Source organism: Mauremys mutica, chromosome 21, assembly GCF_020497125.1.
Source record: "Mauremys mutica isolate MM-2020 ecotype Southern chromosome 21, ASM2049712v1, whole genome shotgun sequence".
Taxonomy (NCBI): Eukaryota; Metazoa; Chordata; order Testudines; family Geoemydidae; genus Mauremys; species Mauremys mutica.
The window spans coordinates 2,012,433-2,038,960 of record NC_059092.1 but is presented as its reverse complement, the minus strand read 5'-3'; the positions used below and the strand labels follow the sequence as shown (position 1 = coordinate 2,038,960).

Sequence of the window (26,528 nt, the reverse complement as noted above, 5' to 3'; positions counted from 1 at the left end):
AATTAAAAAAAAATAATGAGGGTTCAAGTATTACAAAATCCTGAGCCCCCTTCCCCTTGCCTGGCCCTGGGCTCTATACGCTTCTTAGCTTAGCTCGATGCTGCTAGTTCCCTTCCATTATGCAAGACACTGTCCGCACACGCACCCTACACATACTCCCAAAGTAGCACTTAGAAAGTCGTAAGGGTCACTAGTGGAATGTAACTTCTCCCCACGGGCGAGAGTCCTAGTAAAACAAAGGAGCTCACAGAAAGTCTCCATCATCCCCTCCTCGTGTCCCCTCCCTCCCACATTCTCTCTCTAATATTTCTCCAGGCAGAACACAGTGATCCCGACTCCTCCGAGTTAGCTGCATTGTAGCAGAACAGCAGGTTAACCGAGAGGCTGGGACACTGCCATTGAAATGGAAATGTCGCCCCCTCTTCCCTCCTGACCCACCTCTCTTTGTGGCTCACAGACAGAGTCAAGAAAGGACAGAAGAGACACACTGGTTTTGTCGGCGATTAACTCAGCCTTTCGCTGGCGACAAAAGCTTTTCAGTGCCTGAATTCTGCCCAGTGTATCAATGTTCCCTGAACAACACACCCCATTCTTCTGCCCTCAGAAAGGCCTTGCCCTCAAATGTGTGTGTGGGGGGGGGAAGCTGAGTTTGTCACCCCAGAGCACTCTCTGGCTGGTCTTGTTTTTAATCATATCAATAGAGGAAGAAGAAAACACCCTAATTTTTTTAAATGTCAAAACTGAGTCTGTTTGCTCTGCTCAGGCGGCAGCTGTTTCTGTCTGGAGCAGCCTGGATGCATTGCGATGGCCCAGACGCACAGCACGCTCTAGCAACAACATCAGCCGAGTGTTGCCATAATGTTTTCTCACCTGCCATATGCTGAGCCCCATGTTTCCATCTGACTGTTATTCACCACACACGTGACTAACCCAACTCTGTAACAGCACTCAGTCTGTTCCCAGAGCACGAACACGGGCCAGTTCGTACTGTTCAATCCCCCTTTCCCCAGACAGAGAGGAAGCCAGGTCTTGGATAAGTCAGTCACACACACAGACACACACACACACAGAGACACCAGCCCCGCACTATTAGGCACTGTAGTGTCAGGCTACCGCACCTTGGAGATAAGGCTGCTTCCCTTGGTGAGCCAACCGCTCTGACTGAAATGAGAAATACCTTTATTCTTCTCTAAAGGAAACGCGAGCTCAACTTTCAACCCCGGCCTGAACAGGAGGATGCAGCGTGTTAGCGATCACTAGAGAGATAAATGATGCACGTGTTACAGCTACTAATAAATACCAGGAGAGAACATGGGGTTCAGCTAAACCCCTACCAGCCTTTTACAGATGGCGCAATCCTGCTGCCCGGAATAAAGCAGAGTATTCGCTCTGTGCTGCAGCACCTGCTCCGATCCCCCCCTGCCATCCGCACACAGAAAAGGTTTGGAAGGACCGTGCTGTGGTTTTGTCCACCTGAGTAGGAATTTCAAACATTTTTACACCGTCCTCAGATCAGACATTCCTCTAGCAAGTCTCTCTGCCTCCCCTTTCTTACGCATGAGAAAACGTCGGATTTCTTTGGTGCTTTGCCCAGCTCCCGTTACTAAACCAAGCCCACCTCTTTGAAGGACGTGAGGAAAGCCATAGAAAACCAACACACACGGCAGAGGTGGCGTTGGGGTCCAGCACACCTGCTCCTAGGAGGCCGAGCCGATGGAGTCGGAATGAAATGTTATATACCCAGATGAAGCAGAAGGGGAGCTTAAAAAGCTGGTGCTGCTTCCTTTGCTCCCACCTTTCTGTAGGTTTTCCTGCTCCCCCCAGGAGATGCTCAAACTCGTCCGAAATCCCCCTGACTCGGAGCAGCTGCTGCTTGCTGGGCGGCTGTCTAGTGCCTGGGCCTCCCCGAGTTCGAAGGGAATTTGTCCCCTGCAGGGGTTTCTGTTTCCCTCGGGAAAGAGGCATCTGGGGTCCTCCTGGGCGCGTAGAGGCCTGGGCACAGTGAGGGTGCAGCCCTTCCCCTGCGCCGAGAACCTGCGCAGCACCTGCGGCTCCCGCTCAAAGTCGGTCAGAGGGAAGTTGGAGCGCACGCTGGCCTGGGGCAGAAAAGCCTCCGGGAGGAGGGAGACGGAAGACGAGTGCCTGGGGCTTTTCCTGGGGCTGGGCAGGGGGCTCTCGTCAATGAAGTTCACCACTTCCTCCTTGCTGAAGCACTTGTACAGGTCCTCACGGGAGAGCGGCTGGAGCGAGACGACGCTCTCCGCAGACTTCCGGCGCTTGCGGTAGGGAAGCCGCTCCTCGTGGTAGGAGGTCAGGCTGCTGCTCCTCCTCTGTGCATGCCGCGGGATGAGGAGGTGGGCCAGCCCGGCCGCGTCCTCACCCACCCCCCAGCGCTGGAGGTAGGCTGAAATCTGGCCCGTAGTCCAAATGTCCGTTTCATCGTGAGAATAACGCCTCAGCGGCGGGACCTAGAGAACAGGGGAGCAAATACAACACAGGTCAGCCTTCCCCGCCTGGTCTGGGAGCTTCGTCGTCAGAGCTATGGAGTCATGTCAAACAAAACATTTATGGCATGTCATTGACTTGGTGCTGGATACAAACAGATCAGAGAAAGTCCTGACTGCCTGGCGCTCCTGCCGGAGGCCAGGGCAAGCTGGATGCAGCTCAGTGCAGAGACACATTGGGCATTTATGGTGCCTCCTCAGGAATTTTCCATGTGGGTGGGACAGGGAGGGTCTAACCCCCGGGGAGAGGTTCCACAGGGTCCCCAGAGCTGCTGCCACTGCTGTGCTGGTGGCACCATGACTGGAGCTAAGGCCGAGAAGAACATCCCTTTCGAAAGCCATGTGTTCTCAGCTGACTCCTGCTGACTCACTGTGCTATGGAACAATCTCCCACACTGTGCAGAGGCTGGATGGTGTGATGGACAGGACACTGGACAGGGACTCAAAGAAACCTGGGTTCTGTTCCTGGCTCCAACGCTAACTCTCTGTGTGACCTTGGGCAAATGGCTTCTCCTCTCTAGGTCCGTGTTCCCCTCCCGCCCTAGGTCTGTTGGGATGACACATTCTTTGGGAGTGTGTTTGTACAGTGCCTGGCACAATGGGTACTGGTCTCAGTGGCACTACCACAGTGCACATTAACAACTGATTGCTGGGGAACAGAGAAAATGGAAATGGAATAGGCGCACACAAGAGCAATGAACCTGGCTGCCCAACTCGCAGCTGCTCCAGTTTTAAGTAAGCCTGTAATGTTTTAGGACACAACATGGGTTTGGGGTGTCAGTGCTACCACAAAGCGATTCTGAGGCAATAACGCTGACATCTGTCGGTTCCACTGGGTCTCAGAAGCAGGCAGTAAAATACAAAGCATGTCGATTACACACAGCCTTTCATAGGACCATCTCTCAAGGTGTTTTGCATGCAATAAGAGACAGTCCAGAGGTGTGTCATTTGGACAAGGCCTCATCTTGCACAATGTACTTTGCTGTTTTAAAGGCCGAGTCTGGAATCACAACAAACCTGCTGTGGACAAATTCAGAGTGTGCTGTACCCTGGTGGTGAGAGCTCCATTTTGGAAGAGTCAGGAGCCCGCCACGAGGGGAGCTCCAGCCAGCTGTTCTTGGGCCGAGACCCCAAAGTGTGCGCAGCCTGATGGGTGCAAGCAACTGCCAAAAGTTAATTTGACATTTAAAAGGAGACTCCACAGATCCCTCAAAACTGGACGAGCAGAGTGAGTTGACGTACTCCAGGCTGAACTCCCGGCCAATATTAAACCTTTTCTTACAAGCGATTGTGTGGAGCAGCCGGAGTGCAATGGGACAGCTGTGAAAATCGGACCTGCCCTAGCAAATCCTGACTGATTTTCCACCAATCAGAATGTGACACATTCTGGTAGGTTTATAATTAATGTTTATAAAAACTTCCAATAAATGAATTATTACTTGTCAATTGTTTAATTCCTCAGGGCTGCCCTCCTTCGGTGTGGTCAGCACTATAATCAAGTATACTACAAAAAAATACAAACAGAATAAAGTGGGGGAGGGGAGGTGTGCATCTTACAAGGTCACTGATCAATGCGAGAGCATACAACAGCAAAGCAGAATAAGCAAAGGTCACACAAGGTCTCACCTAGGGGTCAGCGAACCAAGGGACAGTTACTTTACTCAGGGACTTTAAACGGCTCCAGTAATGGCCAGTCTATCTTTTATAAAGTTACTGTGCTCCCATTCACCCGTCTCCTGCTCACCCTCTGCTGCGCTGCCATCACCCACTAACTGTCCACTGAAATCCATGGAATGGTAAGACATGCTCATCGACACAGCGCCAACCAGGCTCTTCCAGCGGTGCCTGGGACGCAGGGCAGGCAAGCCAGTGCTCGCTGCGTGGACACTCAACAGCAGGCAAGGTACATTCCCGAACTGGACAGACACGGACTGTCCAACAGGAGTGAGCTGAATGTGCCCGGACACGTCTGCCGGCTCCGCGGGGGCGTTGCGCGGGGACACGCCTGCCGGCTCCGCGGGGGCATTGGCGGGGACACGCCTGCCGGCTCCGCGGGGGCGTTGCGCGGGGACACGCCTGCCGGCTCCGCGGGGGCGTTGCGCGGGGACACGCCTGCCGGCTCCGCGGGGGCATTGCGCGGGGACACGCCTGGCAGCACTGCAGGCTCCCATTGCACCTGGAATGCTGAGCCACAACCAAGTGATTCTCACTTTTTTTATACTTTGTAGGCACTTTCCCTTTCCAAGAGCATGTTCCAAGACTGCTCAGAGGGGAAGGCCGCTGTTCAGCCATTGCCCATCCTGGAGCCCATTACCTGCAGATACTGCATTTTGTTCTCCTGCACCGATCGTACAGGATACACCTGAGGGATTCCTCTCTCCAGTGCCGAGAAGTCGTACTTGGCAATGTGCTCCAGCGCTAAGATGTCCCCTCCGTAGTTATAGTCGTAAGGCCTCTCATACATCAAGTCGGTGTGAATTGCACCATCCAGGCTGGTCTCTGCAAGGGGTTGGGTCACAATTAGTTTGGAACAGAAATAAGCATGTGCAATTTAGAGCCAGGAGGGAGACGTGGTGCTCTGGTGGGCAGAGCTCTGCTAGCGGAGTCTAGGCAGGAGATTCTCCAGCGGTACCAAGAGCACTACGTCATCGACTATTCTTAGCCTGAGGAGCCAGGGTCACTCAAGGCAAAATTAAAATGAATCTCCAGCCCAATTCCACACGCCGCTCCTGGAGGGGCAGATGAGAACACAGCGATTCCACCTCCTCAGAGACGAGGCTGGGGGAAGGGATTCATGTTCCAGGGCTGCAGATGGGGGGGCTTTAGGGGCAGCAGGACTGCATGGAGACACTCATGACTGCAGAGCGGCGAAGGATGGGGTGGTTTCAGAACAGGCATCACTAAGGAGCACCCGTTCAGGGATGGGTACAGTGCCCCACTCGAGCCACCACTGGCATCATGGAGGGCTGCCATGCCCACCCAGGCTGCACCCACACTGGTGCTCCAACCCCCCCGCGGGAGGGTGGAAGAACGTGGCGCAGTGACAGTTAATGGCATGTGGGTGCCTGGTAACTCCAGACAGGACAAGCACCCGGGGAGGGGTACTGCCATGGCGGGCGCTGGCTGGCTCAGGTGTCAGCACAGGGAGTCACTCGCTCTCACCTTCGTCTGCGTCGTCGTTGGACATGATGGCCACGCACTTCTCCCAGATGGACCTTATGTCTGCTCGGTAGCGATCGCAGGCCCAGAGGAAGAGCGGGAGGAGCAGGGACTGGATGACCGAGCACCAGAGAACACACAAGACCATCCAGCTGTAGGACATGTCAGACTTCAGGCTGGCAAAGCTCACCACCTGGGACATCAAAACCCCAAGGCGTTAGTTACTCAGAACGGAACCACTGGTGCTCAGGGGCTGGGAGCATGGCCCATCGACTCAGGGCCTGCGTGTCCAGCCGGGCGCCCCAGAGGTTAGTGCTGCGCCCTGCACAAACGGAGGCCCAGGCCGGATCCCCAGGCCGGCTGGCTGGCAGAATGCTGTGGAGACCTGTCCCGGGGCTAGCCATGTGCTCCTGGTCCCTGAGCTGGCAGAGTGACTGCTCTGAGCAGGCTCCGAATGGAGCCCTACCCGCCCCGCAACCCAGAAGCCTCCATGGGGCGGGTTAGTCCTCAGCTTTCAAGCCGAGCATCCCAACCCTGTCGTCCCTCCTCCAGGGAGCGGAGGGCAGGGATGCCTAGGAGGCGCCGGTACCCAGCACACAGCTGCTCTGAAGGCTCTGCCTGCACTGCTGGGTGATGCATTTGGAGGGGGACACGTCAGGGCCTTGCTCAGGCAGTGAGAGCCACAGTCTGTGTCTGGGGGGGGGAAGATGACCCAGGTGTCAGATCGTACCCCTAGGGTGGTGCCGGCGCCACATGCTCGCTCCATACTTGGGGGGGGGAGGGGCCGGGTACCTTGCTGGCCTCACACGTTGTGGGTCAGCGCTGGAGCATCGGGAGGAGGCAGCAATCGCCGACACCCACACGCTGCGTGTGTACAGCACCCAGCGCAAAGGGGCCCAGCCCGGCTGACAGGCAGAACTGGCATCACGGCCTTCCACACCCTCTACGCCGTGCCCCCCCCCCCCCCGCGCAGGAAGGGATACAGTCACTGCTACGCTGCCGTTATTCCTGGCACGGGCCCTCCCTCCCCAGGAGAGAGCAGGCTCAGAGACGTACTAAGCCCTGTTCTCCAAAGTGCTGCATGGAGCTCCCGGGAGCGTCACAGCCGTGGCCAACCAGCCGAGCGTAACGAACACAAGTCCAAGGCAAGAGAAGCGTCACGGTCCAGCAGGCATCCTCCGCCACTCTCTGCATCAGCCACTGTCTGGTGCCGGGACACTCCTGAGCGCTCAGCATCTCTGGTAACACCAGAACAGGCCTTCGTGCACCTGAACCAGCTGGGTAACAACTGCTAGGGGCAGGGCGAGTCTGGAAGGGGGGCCCTGCTAACCGGCCGCCTCAGCTTTGCTCAGCAACCTGTGAAAGCCTCCAGGCACCCGGCAACCTGCTCCTCTCAAATCCATACGAGCCAAAAGCCCAGAGCAGCCTCACCAAGTGAGGCACCCTCGGTTCCAAGCCTGTGGCGCCCCGCAGAGAACAAAGCCGCCCTCTGCAGCTGCCTCCGCTTGGGCCCGGTTTCCAGACCCGCTTGGCACACACGTTGCTTGACGCAGCAGCACTTGTGACATCGTAGCTAGTCTCAGGGTGAGGCTTATGAGGTCATCAAGAGGATGACGGGAACAAGCAGCAGGGTCCAGAGACCCCAGAAGGGACGAGAAATAAGAAGAACAGGGGCAGTAGCAGATGTGCCCAAGGAGAGATTCCCAGTCCCCCGCCAGCGCAGCAGGGACCGAGAGCCGCTTGCCTGCAAACGGAGCAGGAGAGTCTTTCACCCCTTGCACTCGTAGCTCAGAGTCCTCAGTGTAATTCACGCAGGACAATGGTGCACCTCAGCCCAGTTACCTCCCGCAATACAATCTCACCGGGAGAAGCGCTGCCCAGGGCTGCAGCTGGCAGGGGTTAGGGGCAGCGATCCTGCTGCCATCAGCCGCAACGCAGGCAAACAAGCATCTGCGCTTTCTCCTGCAGTCGGCTCCAGGGTCTGTAAAGTTCAGTTCTGTTTGAGTTTCCCCCTCCCCTGCTCCCCATGCCCCAGGGCTCCCGCTAGCATTCTCAGGCTCCCCACACACAGAGTCACTGGCATTAGCCACGGCTCCATCCCTTCAACGGGGGATTCACCGTCCCTGCCTGGTCAGAAGGAAGCAGCGTGTGGGTCCAGGTGCAAAGCCCCTGCTAACCCCCCCTTGAGTGGAGAGAGTGCGGAGAAAGGCAGCGTTCTCCTCCGAGAGCCCCCTAACTCCAGCTGAAGGCAATGGAGCTGAGAGCACGCAGCGTCGCGGAGGATCGGGCCCTAGATTCGGGACAAAAGGCAGACAGGCGAGACCGAGGTGGCTTTGCATCGTACCAAGCTCCGTGATACTCACTGGGGTGGGTTTGTCTTTACACAGAGGAACTCCTGTACAGGCTTTGCAGCATCCATCTGCTAGTAGCAACCCCCCACCCCCACACTTAGCTCCCACATTCATCAGCCAATCAAACGGCTGCTGATCAGATGAAGTGCCACGCTGGTCTCTCTGGGGCTCCTGTTATCAAACAATGATTACACAAAAGTCACACAAGTGAAAACAGCCTTTCGCAGGCACAGTGCCCCAACCACTCACCCTGCCATAGGGAGGCTGGCCGCAAACCCTCGTCCCCTCTTAACACACCTGCCTCCTCCAGCCAGAATTAACAGCAGCCACCCCGACCTTTACGACTGCACCACACGCCGGAAAGCAGGCGGCCCACGCAGCCTGCTCTGCGGGCAACAGGGCAGGGACCCTCCTTCAGCGATTTGCAGACAAAGTCGAGACCATCATTCGGCCCCAGAGCTGCAAGGACGGACTCAAACAACACGCAGGTTGCAGGCTCAGGTGCAGCCGTTTTTCTCAGTGTATGGGAGCTCAGTCTACAAAATATAAAGCACTTGGCTGCGCTTTCCCAGACACAATTTTGACAAGAAAATGACACGTGCCAGCTCCAGTCGGATCACCTGTCCTGACAGCGGGGCTGCGGACGACACCCTCCTCTCCTGTCCCATGGGACACCCTTCTCCCTCCAGCAGAGCACGAGCAGAACTGACAACTCTTGCCCAGTTTCAGCCAAGCACCACTAATCCAGCTTGACACACATGCTGGCTATTAGGCAGCTCCCTGCTCCTGCAGAATTTGGAGAGGAGACTGCGGACTCTGGACAGAACTTCAAACATTCTGTTGGCTTCTTGGGACGGTAAAAATTAGATTCAAAGAGGGCATGTTGTCAGGGCCCTGGCGATGGCGATCCTAAAAGATGCACGTGCTGGTTCTCAGCCTGAGACCCAAGCCCTGCACAGCAAACACCCTCCCGCAGAGAGTATTTTCCCTGATTTAATGCCCAAACGTGGCAATTATTCCGTCTTTCCCCCTCACTCCCAAGGGCAGGGCATTTCAGTCGCTTTTAGAAGCGGAATACAAGCTTTATGTTCAGAGGAAGCACATGCTAGGGGTTAAATACACGGACTCTGCTAAGTGCACTTCTTGCAGGTCTCATGAGACTTCGCCCCAGTGATGCAAGTGGAGCAAAGATGCAATCAAATTATGAATGCCGAAGGAGCTGCTAGGTAACAATGAAGACCCTGAGATGTAGCAGTTTTAGGAACAGCAGCAAAGAGCCCTGTGGCACCTGATAGACTAACAGACGTATTGGAGCAGGAGCTTTCGTGGGTGAATCCCCATTTCGTCGGATGTTTTAGGAACAGTGTGTGTGACCAAGTCAGCCAGGGGATGTTCTTCTGTACTGGATTATAAGACTTTCCATCTGAATGTGCTGCTCTAGCTTAATAAGAAGAGCAAACAGAAATGCAGGCACATATTCTCCCCGGATAAGCAACCTCCCACCAAACACCGTGGGTGGCAGTTACAAGGCAATGGCCTACTTCCAGGCCGAAGGGCACAGCTGGCTTGCCAGGCTGGGAACTAGAGAGCAAAGGAGAGTAAAGAGTTAAAAAGCACTTCCCTGGAGAAGATGGGTCAGTGAGTTCCAACAGGAAGACAAGCTGCCAGCCCCCGCTGGGAGATTGGCCTTTCCAGGCCCAGGGATGGGTAAGCCTCAGGGAGAGGCAGGTATCCGTAGAGGTTGGTTGATTGCTTTTAAGACCTGTTTTCTCTGACATGCTTTTGTTCTAGTCACTTTTACTTTGCTTTAAGGAGGGGGTCGGTTCACTAATTACCCCTGTCATCGCCCCGGAGGGAACAGATTGCAGGGTGCGACCCAAGTCAGATCTGCTGAGGCAAGCCTGGTTAGTACCAGGGGAATGCCAGGCAGGGCCCAGTCTGCGAATGGGAAAAGCGCGTGATTCCACCCAAGCCAGGTGATGGCTCAAGGCTGGGGGCAGGGGCATTCCGCGAGCTGAGGAGGGTCAGAGGTGCTGACTGCCTGACGACAGTGCCAATTCCCACATCTCCAAGTCCATACAAGCAATGCAAAGTGAAATCTTCTCTAGGTTTCCTACTCTGGCAAATGGCGCCATGCTCTCCGCACATCTGCAGGAAAGGACACGGGTCCTGTGGGTCACTGGCACGTTGATGCCGACAGTGCCCCAGCCGGTGTCACTCTCATCAATGGTCCAAAATCTTACACAGGAAATCATGATTATTCCGCCAAGGTCTCTCTTTGGGGGACTGCCCCCTCCCGCTCATTAGCTGCTCCAGAGCACTTTGTAGCATCTTGAAGATGGCAGCTAACACCAGGCTGCAAGTGAATGCAAGCGTTCGGCTGTCTCCTCTCTACGTGAACTTAGAGCCTCCTGTCTATGGGGAGAGGAGATGTGCATGGCACCGTTGCTAGGCTGGATACACAGCAATTTGGTCTGAATCCCACAACCTCACTGAACCCCTCACTTGTCTATCCAGAAAAAGCCTACGCGCATGGTCAAGTGAAGCACTGCGCTTAAGCGCTTTCCTGAATCAGGGCATGAAAGAGCCACTCATCTACACCCACCCTGCAAGGCCGGAATGACTTTTTGCATGTCAAAAGTGTCACCTGCCTCCCGTCCACGTCTCTGAGCTTTCGCCACGCTGGGTTCCATACGGCAGACAGCAAGTCTGGACTGCTGGGGTTAGGAGTTAACATGTTGCTGTTGAAACAAAAGGAAAAGGCCTGGTCTATTAAATTAAAACAACCCCTCTGCAGGGTGGTCCCATAGAGGCCATTTTCCCAGTGGGCTGGCGCATCTACTGCCAGTTCCAGAGCCAATGAGCTGCACACAATCACGGGCGGCCAGCCCTGTAGCACAAACCACCCAGTTATTAATGTTTCAGAATCTGGAAAAGAAAAATACAGCCAGAATATGCAAACTGATTCATATTAATCAAGACCAACTATAGTGCTTCCCCCTGTTAATTAATGGTTCATTAACATAATGGTGTAAGTCAAATTCAAATGAACTTAATCTGATCTTTATAAACTGACTGCTTAACATCGCCTGGCATGGAGTATCAGCACCATCGCTGTTTGTTAAATCCTGCTTCAAGTAACAGCATGAACGGGCTGCAAGGCCAGGAACAAATTGCTGCTGGAGGAGGGGAGGCCGGCTCGCTCGCCGGGGCAGCATTTGCTTTTTTAACTTCGCTAACATAAAAATCAGTTTAGTGCTTCTCAGAGGCGCCCGATCGGCAGTTTTGGACACTGCCGCCTGTTTGCACCAGGTGTATCTATCCCCAGGGCAGAAACAGCACAGGCCACAGCTGTGCAAATTCCACACTCACCCCACAACATGCCTCAGCGGGGATATGGAGGAACATGCCCTGCAGACCAGGAGTGATCTGGGGTAGGGTCTGTCCCAGCACTATGGGCCCCGACCATGACCTCTAGGTATTGCGTTTTCCTAGGTGGCATCTCCATTCCTGGAGGTTTGCAACTACAGCAGCCCAAATCCTCTGCTAATATCTGTGGATGAATAGTCTGTTTGGTCCACCCGGGATACCACATCATCCATCCAAGATCTTCTTTTCTGCCTCTTGTTCTTCTGCCGTTAGCTTTCCTTTTCAGTGCCCATAAACGTGCGGCGTCCACTGAACCTCTTGCAATGCGCCCTGCAAATCAAATCTTTGTTTTCATAAGATCGCTTACTAGCGTTTGCTGAGTTCCAGTGGGGCTGACAATACCCTGCAGTATCCTGGACGAATCTTATGGAATTAAGATAAACTTTATTGAATTAAGTTAAATCTTATTGAACCAAGGTTAATATCTTTGGGTATATTGTATTTAAAATGCAGTTGTGTATGTGTTATTGTGGCATTGAATGTACCTTCTCTAGCAGGGAGGAAAATGCTAATTTATTTCCTCCATTATCAACCCCTGGAAGCTCCCCTCCCAGAGAGATGTATGGACTAGTTCAAACTGTATTCTCCAGGGAAGAAAGGGTTCTTGGATAAATAGTCTGGTTTAAAACTGGCTCAGAACCTTCTCCCTGATCCAGCCAATGGGCAAGACCCCAATCCTTAGGGTAGGGGTGGAAGGACTGGGAGCTAGTTCTGAGCTGAGGCTGCGTTGACCTTGTGGCCACAAGAGGCGGGAACCGGGGTGCTGACAGACAGCTCCTGCCAGTATCCAGGTTAGGGTTGGCATGAACCCTGGTAAGATTATCTGCATGCATGCAGGTTCTTTTATTGCCTTTCATAGGCTCTCTCTGTAATGCTTTTTACTTAAGAATAAAGCAGGCCTGCATAGGGAACGCTGTGTGCTGCCATAACACTATCGCAGCTACACCTGTTAACTGTGAGCAGGCGTCCTTGGGCCACCTTGTCTGTGCTGAGAACTACACAGAGTAGGCAGGGAAAGGCGCATCATGGAAACACCCCACTCAGGAGGGAGAGGGGCTTTAGGTCTCTGCCCAGAAGGGCAACTGCTGGGGAGGCAGAAGCCTGAGGGCGGGTGCCCATATCGGATTGCTACGGGAAAACCCAGTTGCCCTGAATGGTGACACCCACCATCTCTAATACTTCTTCATTGGTTACAGTCTAGCCAGGAGAGCTTCAGAACTATTCTCTACCACCATAATTCAAAGGATTGGGGTTTTTTTTAGTTATTGATTATTTGAATGTCCAAGTTTCACAGCCATAGTTTAACGTAGACCAACCGTACGTTTTAAGAGACTGCGTCTTCAGATGGATATCCCGTCTCATCAGACAGTTATTCTTCCAGAATCTCTTGTGGTTTTGCTGTTCTGGTGCTGACTTCAGTATCTGACTGTCCATCTTCTGTAACGATGCTTCCTGAACAGCAATAATTTCTCACTTGCTGTCTGGCTGCTTCATTCACTGGAGCCTTGCACGTTTCCCCAGGTTTTTGGTGCACCATGATAGCTTTTGTCTTGTTCGTATTCAACTCTAGACCCGATTCTTCACCACATTCACGTATAACCTCCACTAACTTCATCCGACCTTCTTTTGAAGCAGCCGCCAGCACTGTGCCCTCTGCATAGCAAATGGGGCTCACCCACTCTAGGTACCACCACAATATAAACGTTCATAAACAATATAGGCAAGAGGGTATTTGCTGCCCGCAGCTCAGTCAGTCCTTGGCCTCTCTGAAGAGGCTGATGATGAGGGTGATGTGGCACCTGTGCACTAGGCAAGAAAGACGCCACCAGCTGGTCCCCCTCCAGCCACTGACCACAAGGTAACAACTTTCAGCCCCAGCCAAATCTGAGCCACTGGCCTGAGGGCAAAAGGCTCACTCCTTCCCCTCCCCCTGCTCTAGCCAAGGTCAGCTCCTCCCCATCCATGCCGCTCTGGGGTAGGGGAACCCGGACCAAGAGCCGTGTGAGGAGGGGGAAACCTCTGTATTAGCAGCACCTGCTTCATCCTCACCAACCCCCACCACAAAATGGCCAGAAACTCATCCCACGAGCCAAGTCCCACAGTCCCGTGCGAGGCTCTGGTGAGCTGCTGGAGAATTGCTTGGAAATTCTGTGAGTTACAGACCACATTCAGCAGCATTGCCCGAAGCAGCATGGCCTGCTCAGGATTTTATCTTGAGTCCCACGATCCTGTGTGTTTTTCTGAAAGCTGCAGCTCCGGGACTCCTGTGATTACAAGAGGATCTTTGCTCAGGTTGTTAAAAAGGGAGTCTCTAGCTCTCCTGGTTGCAGAGAAAAGCTTGAAAACATGAACCCCAAAGGTGCCAAACCGCAAAGTTATTCTTTCAAAGTCTCATGATCTTTAAGCCACCCTCAGGATTTTGGGGGCCTGACTCGTGCTTCTTGAGTACTTGGGATTGGCACTATTGCCCTACGCCATCCAGTCCCCACCTCAAGGCATTCTGGTTTTTATTTAACTGGGCACATCAACAGAACTAAACAAAGCAATAGCTCCAAGTCAGGCATCTACATATTAAATGTAAGACGCATTTATCTGCCCTTCAGTTAATGAGTGCAGACACTACTATGCTTAACAAAGTGAAGTTGAACTGCAAGAATTAGGGCAGTTAAATCATATGCTTGAGTAGATATGCTAATTAATGAGCGTGCCCACTGAATGCCGACTGACTCAACATTCCCTGATAAACAGGGAGCGTCATTCTAGGAGGTTGAAATATTGGGGTGTTTCTCCTTGATCCGATTATTTCAGCAACCTAACTCTTCCGTGCTGTTTATAACGGGTCAGCTGCAGTACAAACGTCTGATCCATCGGGTGAATTACCGCCACAGATTTCACTGTGTGACTGTGTAAGATTTAATTTTTTAAGCTGATGACACTGACCACCCGATCTTACATTTTTTGCTCTCAATATTTAATACAAGTTCTGTAATAGGAAGAATTCAGAGACCTGCCTTTGGCACATAACTGCTGAAATGAAAACTTAAAACAAAACCCCAAAACAGCCCAAGGATGAGGAGCCATATGAACTGCTCCATGCTCAGCTGCTGAATTCCGCATTGTCTTCCCGTCACTCTGGCTGGCTGGTACGGTTGAGTTAACTTGCCAGAACAAACCCACCACGACTCAGAGAGCAGCATTATGCAAACACTTTCCCTTTTCCGTGTCCTTCTGTATCCTGGGTTCTCCTGACCTCCCGTGCTGCTGCCTGCCACCTTTTATGCTGTAACTCAGGCCTGACACATGAAGTTTCAGAACAGGATTCACACCGAATGGGTTTCAGAGACCCCAGGCCAGGGGCCCAGCACAACCAGTCCAGAGGAAACAATCAATGACACAGCCCCAGCCTGGAATCAGAGCTGCTGACAGTGATGCATGTGGAAACGAGGCAGTGGAGACAAGAGCCGAGAAAAGGCTCAAAGACTTCGGGCTGCAAAGATTTTCCAAAGTAGGATTCTTTGCGGGGGAGGCACAGCAGAGGCCAGCGCCCACTGACGCTCTGGACATGGGCTGTCTCCTGGTGCCTGGCAAAGTCTCCCCATTCGCATCTGAAACAAGCAGCAGAACGGAACCTTGCAACGAGCGTTTCACTCACTCACCTCACTTTCCAAACCAAGGGCAAGGGAACATTCAGGCGCAGCCAGGGAGACGCGAGATGTGCTCTGCACTGCTTGGCACGGGAACGTCTGGATTTTGTAATCACAAGCCTGTGGAATCAAACCCCGCAGACATTCTGGGCACAACAACCCAGCCGAGTCCAACAGGACCAAGCCCAGTGAGCAGCTTCCCTTCCATGTGCAAACAGAAACCTGCCCAAATCGCCCTCTGGAGCGGGGCTCCTGGGGCAGCAGAGACAGAGCCGTGCGCTCGCTCGCTCAAGCATCTCCCGCGTGCCTGGAGCAGGTTTAGAAGCATTTTGATGTCACAGTGTGACAAGGACAGAGCAGCTGGAAGCATTTCAGAGCGTGGTCACTGCAGTTAACAGTTCACCTCGCTGCAGAAAACCTGCGCTATAAGAAGGGCGCTGGAGGAGACAAGGGGACCGAGCAGAGTGCGTGCGAAGGAAAAGCTAATGAGAGCAAGGGGCTATCGCAGCAGGAAAACAGCCCTCCCTGCTCCATGGCCCTCAGCCACGCTGGCTGACAGAGCGCTCAGGGCACCGGGACCAGGCAGCGCCGTTCACCCCCAGCTCGTGGGCAGCCTGGGAGAGCACAGCTGGCTCCCTGGCTGGCAGGCTCAGCGGAAAGGCCCAATACTGTTCCCTTTCCTCCATCGCCCACGTGGCACCTCTAGTGCTGGGCTGAAGCACACGGGGGGAGCTCGCACTGCCCAGCCTCACACCCAGCTTGGCCTGAGCTCACCCACTTCCAGAGCTGTCATTGCATTCCCTTCCACTAGTGCAACGCCCCCGTCAGAGAGACAAGGCACCGCACCCAGGCAGGCCCAGAGAGAAGCTGGTCTCAGGGTGTCAGTGGGGCATCCTGTTAGCTAGGGTTAGCACAGCCAGCGGACACTGTGTTAAACACACCAGTTGTGTCGACACGGAGCTCGGGGCTAACAGCGTGTGCGTTACCACGGAGTCTCTCTTGAGGCCATTTCCCAGTGCAGACAAGCCCCGAAGGCTTGGGCTGCACTTAGCAGTTACGTCAGCACGGCCATGCTGGTCAGGGTGTGAAAAACCACACCCGACCGATGGAGCTATGCTGACAACAACCAGCGTAATGGTTGCTATGTTGACCGAAGCAAACCTTGTTCGGGGAAGTGGCATTCCTCCAACGGGAGAACGGACCCTGCGTCCGCACCACAGAGGCTCCATGGTGCTGTCCTTGAATTAGAACTTGGTGCCTAGACACTAGTGCCAGGGCTCCTGAAGAGTGCACTGCACCAGGCGCTCTCCAGCATCCACGTGGGGCCCCCGCTTACCAGATGTTAAAGCCACCTCCTCAGGAGTCTGCACTAGCTCGCAGGGCTGGCCAGGGCTCTGGGGAAAGCCTCTGGATGCTGCCCCACAACCAGCCACAGCAGTGTTGGCATCTGGCCCCGGGCCTCCGGCACGGGAGACCAGAACATGCCGCTGCAAGCACCAGGAGCAGCCCCTCGTCACAAGGGGAACGTGGGAGAGGAAACGGGCATCCCTTTCCTCAGTGTTTATGATGTAAATTCCAGCAGAGAACGTTCCCCCCTTAGGGTCTGACACATTTCGACAGCGAACACTTCAAAAGAACAAGGAGTCCTTTTTATCTGCTCGTCTCATTGGCACGTCTCCTCCACGCCATGCTCCCCAGCGCACCTGGGGCCACGCCTGGCCCAGCCGCTCCAGCAGAGGCCAGGGCTCTTGTTCCACATGCTTCACCTCCTGCACCTCCGGGGATTTTCAGCCCAAGATCAATTCTGCTCTGCTGAGGCTTTTTCCAAGGGCAGAATTTTAAGTAAGAATCCTGTCAGCACTGAGCTATTTAAAAATCCCAGCCATCAGCTCCAACAGTCACATGCTCTCAGAGCCCGGGGTCATCTTTAGCACCTTCCAAATAAAATCCACTCATCCGGCACTCGCTCACACTCTCCCCCCGCCCCTCTCTCACGGGCTCCGGTTAAATCCTGGTTTCTGTCCCCCTTCCCATGTTCCCTGCCTCTCCGGGGAGCAGCCTCCCCGCCCCCTCCTCCCCCTCAGCGAGACAAGCTGGCCTTGTCTCATTCCTGCCTTGTCACTTGGACTGATCCACCAATGGCCAGGGACAGGCTGTGGGATGGTCAGTCCAAGGAGAAGCAGCAGCTACCCAGGAATGAGTCACTGCCTTTGGAGGCCAGAGGCCAGCTCCCCTCAGCCACAAGAGGCTATATTTAGGAGGAGCTGGCGCAGGGAGGTCCTGGGAAATGTTCCGGGCTCTCGGCTCGGCAAACTGCGCGCCGCTTCGAGAGGGCGTTGCACTGCTGAGGGGTGGGTGGCTTAGCGAGAGGACCGACTGTCTGGGGCACACATCTCGCTCTCGCCAAGGTGCAGAGGGCCTCGGACGACCGGGGGCACAAAAGGAGCCTGCTGTGCCCTAACAGCAGTCATGGCTACAGAGCTGTCCCCACATTAGCCACACAGGGCGGATGGTGCCCAGCCAGTTCCTGAGCTACAAGCTGCGGATGCATCTGAAGGGGCAGAAGCAGCAGCGGGAGGATGAACGGGGGAGCAAAGGGGGATGATCCTGCTGGTGACAGGTGGAAAAACAGAGAAAAACCAAACATAAAAAGGTGCCAAGCCCCAGTGGAATCAGGTCAGATTTAAAGCGGAAACAAACTTGCTGCATTCAAATTAGGCATCTAATGAAGCATGAAATATAATTTCAGGCTGCTGAATTAGCATCCGGCGGTGCAGAAAAGCACTGGATAGGCCTGGCTGTCTGTAAACACAGCCTACCAACGGCACCTACCCTGGCCTACCAACCTCCCACCCCACCTCAGACTGCCTCCCCCCACTGTGCGTTACTGTACATAGCTCACAGCGACATCAGCAGCGCAGCTCCAGAGTCACACCAGTGCCACTGAGAGCCAGTGTGGCCCCTTGTCTCCCCAGCAAGAGGAGCAGTGGGAGCAGGAGTGTGGGGACGGGCAGGGAAGGTGAGTGCCAGAGAAACAGGCAGGATGTTCCCAGGGCACTCAGAAGGGCTGGCATTGCCCCCGTCCCCCGCCCACTGAGCCAGGCGAGAAGAATGTCTGCAAATGAGGAATCCCCGTTGGCCAGCAGGCTTCTCCTCCGCAGGTGCCCCAGCCCCGAGGGGGCGCTGCACTGCCAACGTGCTCCACAGCCAGCCTCGGCCAGATTAAAGGACTTGCCTAAGGACACAGATTCAGTCAGTGGCAGAGTCAGGATAAGGGATTGAGGTACTATGGTGGTAGGGGTCGTGGAAGTTGGAAGAGATGGAGCTTGGCTGTTTCTGACTCCTAGGCCTCTCTTAGCCCACTACCATCTGGCTGCTTTCTCAAAGGCACAAACACGGGGGCCTGAAAAGGCAAATCACCCTCCAGAGATTTAGCTAGTCATTTATTAATAACTCTCCAAGCCAGAATTCTCAGGAGCATCGGCGGGTTATTAGCAGGCTGCAAAGCGCTGCCCCGCCAGGGTGAACCGTGCCCCAGCGCCCATCTGGGGCCAGATCTCCAGGGTGGAATGCAATCACACTCTCCACTGGGGCTATCGCTTACTGACTCATGGCTTCCGAGAGTGGATATTATTTGCTGGCAAGGTGTGGATGAGCTGGCAGCTCCGGGAACGAAATCTCAGCCGGCGACATGTCTCTGTCATGTTTTGCCTACACAACGCCAGGCCTTTTTGAACGGCTTTAGCAACAGGCCTTCCTCTTTGTCCAGGCCGGGCCAGAGACCAGCTTCCCGCCTGCACCAGCTCTCCATCCTTTGCAATGCACGTACACGTATTCTCGCCTTACGAGGGTCCTGCCAGCGCTTCTCCCGTCTCTCCCCAGAGAAGCCAAAGATACACACAGAGTCCTGCTTAGAGGAGCTGCACCAGCTACCAAAAGAACCAAGTGCATAAATGTTACAACCGAAGCAGGGAAATCTGCATCACTCGCCTCTACTGGGCATTTCATAAGCTACTTCCCATGCAGTAAAAACAGGCACTTACCACCCCCCAGCTAGGGTGACCAGATGACCCAATTTTATAGGGCCAGTCTCCCCGCCCCCGGTCCCGTGCTCGCAGCCCCCTCTCGTGATGGAGGGGAGGGGCCGGCAAGCCCCATGGCCACTCGCCCCCATTCTCCATCCCAAGCCAAACATGGGAAGTGCCGGGGCAGGACCAATCGGAGGTGTCACATGGCTGGGATGATTTAGTTGGGGTTGGTCCTGCTTTGAGCAGGGGGTTGGACTAGATACTCCTGAGCTCCCGTCCAACCCTGAGACTCTGATTCTGCTCCCCTCTGGGGCCTCGCTTTCCTTGCCCTAAAGTTGCTGGAATTCATCTGCATCCTCCCTATCGATGGACTCACATGCCCCCCCCACACCGTGGTATCTGGGTGCCTCACTGGCATCCCTCCCCCTCCCCCACACAGCTGGGCAGTGCTCCTGCCCCCTGCTGCCCGGGGGAATGCAGGCACAGAGAGACAGGGCGGCAGTGGCAGAGTTGGGAACGAATCACATTCCCCAGGGGTCCAGTCCAGTGTCTTAACCACAAGCCCGTCCCAGCTGCCCCACCACAAGGCTCCCCCAGACTCCGCACAGGCGGGGGGGGGGGCTGCACATGCACTTGGCTGCTGCCTCAGTAACACTCTGTGCTGAGCGGATCTGACAATGCTCAGGCCGGGGGGTCAGGCTTGCCAGCGTCCCAGCTCCCGACACGCACTGCCTTCCCTCTGTCCCTGCGCTCCTGTGGCGCACGCAGGCTGGTATGAGAACGGCACTTCAAAGACATCGTTATTCTGCATTTCCTCAGCATTAAACCATCTTTGCCATGTATTAGCCTTTCAGTTCATTCCATGCTCTGGCTACATTCCTCCTCACAGCGCACCCAGCCCACTTGGTTCCAGGCATGCACGTCGGTCCTGCCGTCTCTGCACCAACCCCGCTCGACCGCCCCGACAACACAGGACCTCACTCGCTCCAGGCCCAGCGCTCCCTCCGTCCCACACAGCCCTGCAGAGACTCCCTGTGATTTATTAGCAGTGGAAACTCTGAATCACAGAACTCCAGAAAAGTGCCAAAGTTCAAGGCACGAATCCCACAGCCTCCCCCTCTCCCTCCACTGCTGCATGAAGCTGTTTCCTTGCTGCTCTCACACATGCATTTCAGAGGCCAATTTCGCAGGTCTGGGTCCTAGCAGGCTGAGAGCTGTGGTAGCAATGTGTGTTCACACAGAGCAGGAGTGAAACCCGTGCTCAGGAAAGAGCTGCAGGATCCCGGTTCCCAAGCAATCCCGGTTCCCAGGAGCTGGCACTGAGCAGGGACCCAGGGCTTCCCCCCCTCAGGCCGCCGGTAGAATACGTGGGACCTTATCATGGAATTCCCCACACGGAGAAACCTGCCTGGGAGGCAGGACATTCAGTGAGGTTCCTCTCAAGCAGCTTCCCCAGACCCCTCTCTTGAGGGTGTGGGGTTTGCCCCATTGCCCCAGAACCCACAGCTCTCAGGTGATCTGCTAGAGGCCAGGGCCAAGGCCGTGTAGACCTGCAGGTGGGGGAGTGGTTTCCACAGCACAGAGGGGCTCTGACCAGGAGCTATTACAGCTCTAGGTTAGGGGATGAGGGGTACAATCCCCGAGAGGCAACAGACCTCCCCTTCCACACAGGCAGGGAGAGAACCCCTCCTACGCTTGTCCTCACAGCATGGCACAGCTCTGGCGCCAGCGTTTCTGGGAACGGCTGCAGGACGCCGAGGAGGGGGTGGCAGGGGAGTATCCAGCCAATTCAGAAAACCCCAGGCCACCTGATTATTGGTTAGCGAAACATCCTTCAGCCCCTGGTACCGATCCCCAACAGCGGCACTGTCCCAGCCCCACGCCGGGGGAGCACAAACGCCAAGTCATGATTTCCAGGGCATGACCAAACCTGCAGCCAGCACCCAAACCACCCCCGTCCCCTGTGGGATTGGAAGGGCAACATTCCACAGATCAGCAGCAAGTGCCCCAGGAACCAGCATGTGCTGCTGCATTCACCCTGGGGGAACATTGCCTGAAATGCCCCCTCTGGACGCAGGGGCGGCTCCAGGCACCAGCGCTCCAAGCGCATGCCTGGGGCGGCAAGCCGCGGGGGGCGCTCTGCCGGTCGCCGCTAGGGCGGCAGGCAGGATGCCTTCGGTGGCTTGCCTGTGGAGGGTCCACTGGTCCCGCGGCTTCAGCGGACCTCCCGCAGGCACACCTGAACCACAAGTAAAGCTCCCGCAGGCACGCCTGTGGAAGGTCCACCGAAGCCGCGGGACCAGCAGACCCTCCGTGCTTGGGGCGGCAAAATGTCTAGAGCCACCCCTGTCTGGACGCCAGAAACCTCCGCTCCGGGGTTGCATCAGCCTGGGCAGCTTTCCCTCTTTGTGCACTAGTCACTAATCCAACCCCTCCTGCCCCCCAGCAATCACTCACCAGGATGGGAAAGCCCATCAGGAAATCATAAATGAACACGATCCCGGTGACCAGGTAGGTGATTTGCAGAGAGGTCTTGATGGGCTCGGAGCCGTCGATGGACGAGCGCCGTTTGCCCTGCGCGTCCTCCACCACGATGGCAGGCACGTTGAACCTGTTCCTGTCGGCGCTGTGTCCCATTTGGATGGAGAAGGTCTGGAAGAGGGCGATGCTGGTGCAGACAACGCCCATCGCCACGCTGCCGCTGATGAGGAGCAGGAAGCAGACGCCGAAGCCCAGGCCAATCTCAGTGACGATGAAGCGGCAGTCCCTGGCGTAGAAGCGCTCGGTGGTGTCATGCCATCCAACCGCTGGCAAGGTGGAGAGGATGAAGGACACCATCCAAATGCCCATCACAGTGTGAACAGCTTGTTTCTTGGTATTGCTCAACCTGCGGAGAGAAAGAGCATTCCTTGGGTACGGACGAGACCCTCAGGGCAGTGCCGGCTGGAGAAGACCCAGAGGTACCGACTGCCCCCAAATCCCATGTCGCTACCAGGGCAAAGGCGCTTGCGATACAAAGATAAAAAGGAAAACAGCCTCACGAGCCACAATGGCACTTGGCCCAGCCAGCAGCAGAGCCGAGACCAGGTGGGAGGCTGACCCTGACCCCCCGCTGAGGAGGATGAGGTGACCGGGAGGAAGAGGGTGTGAACTTTTTGAGCTCGAGGAGGAATTGAGCTGGGCACACAAGCAGATACACTGGCCAGCTGTTCAAAGCTCGGGGTCCTTCCCAATCCATCTCCAACCTCGCGTCACAAGCGCTTGTCAGGTTTCTAACTGGTACCTAACCTGCCCATGCGGAATTCACCTCCTCCTCGGCACTGCCAAGCAGGGCCTGTTGCAGCTGCCCCTCTCCAGCCGCCAGCCGAGCAACGCGCCTGCTTTCAGCTCCTGCAGAATGCGGCAGCTGGCTACAAACGCAGGGCCGGGCCCTGCAAGGTGCTGAGTGACTTCAACGCCCACCAACTCCGCACGCCTCACAGGGCCGGGCCTGGATTCGCCGACACACACGCCTGCAAGAGCCTGAGACGCCGCTGCCCTGACCCACAGCCTCAAGCTCAGGATGGGGAGGCTGCATTTGCAGCAGTGGGACCTGCCTCGTGCCCACCCAGCCTGAGCGCGCCGGGGTTAGCCGCACTGGGGTTTCTCTGTGTGCGGCTGGATCCTTACCCTGTCCTGCCGCCCCGAGTGCCGCGGCAAGGGGATGATTTCTGGCAGCCTAGTTCAGCTCCTCGGTGCTATTCAAGATTCTTTCTGGTCACTGGAAAAAATACAATTGCTCCAGGGAGGGTGTCACCGCCCAGCCCGACTCCTGCACCGTGTCCAGCCTTCTGCTCTTGGTAAAGCAGTTCACAGAGCCAGAGACCTGCATCCTTCGGGAAGTGGAGGAGCTGACAGGGCAGGGTGCTATGCCTGGCTACCCCAGGCTGCTGAACAGAAGAGGGTCTGTCTACACAGCACTGGCAGGTGTGAGGCGAGCTCAGGCAGATACATTAGCTCTGCTTGAACCAGCGCATTAAAAACAGCATGTGGCTGCGGTGGTCTGGGCAGCGGCACGGGTGAGCTGCCCGGGCAGGATCCCGCCTGGCCCTGGGTACGTACTCAGCCAGCCAGCCCCAGCCGTGAGGCCACACTCCTATTTTTAGGCACTAGCTTGAGTCAAACTGGTGTACGTCCGTCCAGCCAAGCGGGGAACGAGGCCTCCCAGCTGCTGTGTAGACATAGCCCAGGAGAGCAGCATTATTCATATTTCATCATTTCATACTGTGGCGATTCTGTTCAATCGTAAGAACACCCAATGCAGCGTTTTTCCTTCTTTAACCAGAGAAATACTCTTATGGGATCAGCTCTTTGATTGTTGCTTAGAACTTCAAATGACGTGGAAAATACATTAGTCCCAGCAGCAGGTTCTAATTAGAGCCACAAACTGATTTCATACAGGCTGCCAAACACCAACAGACAATAGAGGCTGCTGATCTTGACGGACGTATTCAATTTGGGACGATGGGGTAAAATCCAGTCAGTGTCTCACCTGGCTGAGTGCTGCTGGGAAGTGTGGCAGTTTCAGGCTCAGGCTGGCATGACTGACAGGGCTCCAAATTGAGAAACATTTCTATAGAGATTCTCCAAGACTGAAGCTCTGCTTATAAACCCCAAGATAAGAGTCATTTTCATTTTGCTTTATGCTCTTTTGAAGGCGCCTATCAGATATTTTGTTGTCTATTTATAAGTAACTACTCCTGCAGCATCTGAATAAAAAAAAAGGCAAAGGAGAGAGCTAATGGAAAGCAGTTGGTTAAAGGGAGATAAAAGGAAATATTCAGAGAACAGTTCCAGGGGCATGTACAAGAAATGAGAATGAGACAGACACTAAGTTGTTTTTTATGTAAACATCTCTCCAGTTAGAAGAAAAGGATTCTGGAGAATTGCTGCCGCAGTTTTCACACGCTGGGCGTCGCACAGCCCCTCTTGCCCAGGCAGTTTTCACAATTCCCCAAAAGCCCCAGGGAGCGCACACAGTGCCACCAGCTTCCCAGTGAGGTGGCTGGAATCCACCCTAGCAGGAAAAAATTCTACAGTACGGAGAGATATTAGAGGAAATGTATTAAAATTGCAGAGGAAGTGATAAAAGAGGATTAGACCCCAAAATATCAGAGACCACAGGAACTTGTATTGAGTGTTTATGATTTTGCTGCATTTCAGAAGCTGAAAGAATAAACTCCTAAGGATAATTCTTTGATCAACTGCCTTAATATTCTTTCTCCAAAATATCAGGCCTAACACTGCTCTGCCTCTGTATGCAGAATTCAGAGGGGACATTTGCTGTTTGAAGGGGGAGCTAAAAAGCTTTTTTTATCATCCTAGTTCCAGTTCTGTAGAGAGGGAAACACAGAACTCTGGACTCTCACCTCGGCAGGGAAGTGCAGAAGGAGCCAGCTTTCCAATCCATCATGCTCCCAGAACATGGCAATGGATTAGCTCATTCTAAAAGCCGAGATTTTAACTGAAACCAAGGCTGTTGGTGCTGCTCAGAGCTGGTCACCAGGTTCAGTCCGTTTCTATATATGAGAGGTTCCCCATCTCTAGATTTACTCCATGCCAGCCTGGAATGCATGTCATTGCACTGGATGGATTTTTATCATGTTTTAAAAATAAACATTTGATTGAGGTAGAAAAGGAAACCCATTGTTTTGCAGGGAGAGCGAAATTTACCTGTAATTGACTGGCCAGCGGACCATCCACATCCGATGGTAGGACAGGGAGGTGACTGAGAAGCAGGTGACCAAGGTTAAGGTATAGAAGGTGGAGACAAAGACCTTGCAGAGGCCTTCGCTCCATTCGTAGTCTGAGCGCTGCCGCCGGAGCTCGATCACAGAGTACATTGTAATGGGGATGGCTATGTTAAGGATGTGAGTCCCAGCCAGTGTGCAGATAAGGAACTCCAGGGGCTTCCATTTCTTCTGCTTGGCACTTACACTCAGAATCCCCCAGGTGTTGGCTAGAACGGAGACCCCCGAGCAGATCAGCCAAGCTACCGCATTGTTGTGTAGTCTCTGATCATCATTCATGGTGGAGGGTGGAGGCACCTTCAGATGAGGCCAGTTGTGGATGACGTACAAGGAAGAAGGAGGGAAGTAAATACATCCTACAGCAGAGTGCAATCCATCCAGGGCGCCTTAGGGAGGGATCGCTGGTTGCAGGGGAGGACCCAACACCAAACGACTCCGGAACCTGCAGGAATACAGAGGGTCTGGCAGGTTAAAAGCCTCTCTCATACGTTTTGCCCGTTGTTCCTACTGCTGCGTGCGCAATGGACATGCAGCTGAACGCTGCCGTCACCAGTGCGGGTCCCTCCAAGACAATGGGGAGGGGCACTGCGGCTCCCCATGTGGCTAACGCCGAGGGTGTCAGGGCTGTCAATCCAGCACCCTCCCCCAGTACTAACATCACCCAACCCAACACCCTTTCATGGCCAGTCACAAGATGCTGGGAGCGTGGGTAAAACCCAGGAATAAATATTAGACTGCAGGCTACCATGGAAGGCCACTGGCTCCACAGCAGGTCTAACCAGCACATGGGGGGGTACCACTCCGCACAGTCGGCTTCGTTTGCACAGCCCCCTCCCCACCCTGCCCCCCAGACCCAGACTGACCCCCGGAGGTGTGTGACTGGCAGGGTCTGGCAGCATTGGGCTTGCTACCCCATGTTTAAATAGGTGTGAACGCAAACGCCTGGGGGAAGGGGTGGAGTGGGGGAGGAGCCTGGGGCAGAGCTGGGGGTCAAGCCCCTTCCCTCCCCCACCCCCCCGGCACTTTTGAAAGTCGGTGCCTGTGCCAGGGGACTGCGACTCCACGTTCAGTGCCTGAGGAGCCCACACTTGGTGCAGTTGGATGGTGAAATCTACGTTTAGAACTCAAAGCCACTCCAGGGTTTGTGCGCCGGTTTCTCACAGTCTGCCCTGAGGTTGGTACTCACGCTCTTGCCTCGCCATTGGGAGCGTCACATGCACAGTGCCCCGTGGCAGAACCCCCTGCATCCCCGAGACGCGTGGCACAGCACAGCAGCTCTGCCCATGGGCCACCCAAGATGCGTGCATGGCAGAAGCGCTGGAGTTCTTATTCTTCCACCAATTATGAGCCAGAACCTGAGAGTCTGAGACTATCCTGGGCCAGGTTCCTGCTGTGCAGCTGCCTGCAGCAGGGCAGGGCCTGGGAAGGCCTGTAAAATCACTGCACTTAACAGAGAATGAAGTGATGGGCCTAGGAACTCTGGCTCTGGAGGTCAGCTGACTTTCAGCAGATGCTGGAATCCTGATAGCCCAACGTATATCAGTGCATCACTGTCGGGGGCTTGCGAGCCCAGACTCAGACAGAGACAACAGCAGCTTAGCTACAAGGAGCTTTACTTGTGGTT

At 54.8% G+C, this 26,528-nt stretch overlaps 1 protein-coding gene across 1 annotated transcript in view; it reads right to left on the bottom strand.

Annotated features, from left to right (window-relative positions):
- Positions 1-306: 306 nt before the first annotated feature.
- Positions 307-26,528, bottom strand: part of GPR153 (G protein-coupled receptor 153) — a 44,239-nt gene continuing 18,017 nt past the window's right edge. Inside the window, exons 2-6 of the mRNA XM_044995837.1 lie at positions 24,828-25,346; positions 21,573-22,002; positions 5,667-5,856; positions 4,819-5,003; positions 307-2,468 (exon numbers count right to left, since the gene is read on the bottom strand). Of these exons, the coding sequence (XP_044851772.1) occupies positions 1,698-2,468; positions 4,819-5,003; positions 5,667-5,856; positions 21,573-22,002; positions 24,828-25,183 (1,932 nt within the window). The 5' untranslated portion in view covers positions 25,184-25,346 and the 3' untranslated portion in view covers positions 307-1,697. The remainder of the gene's footprint in view (positions 2,469-4,818; positions 5,004-5,666; positions 5,857-21,572; positions 22,003-24,827; positions 25,347-26,528) is intronic.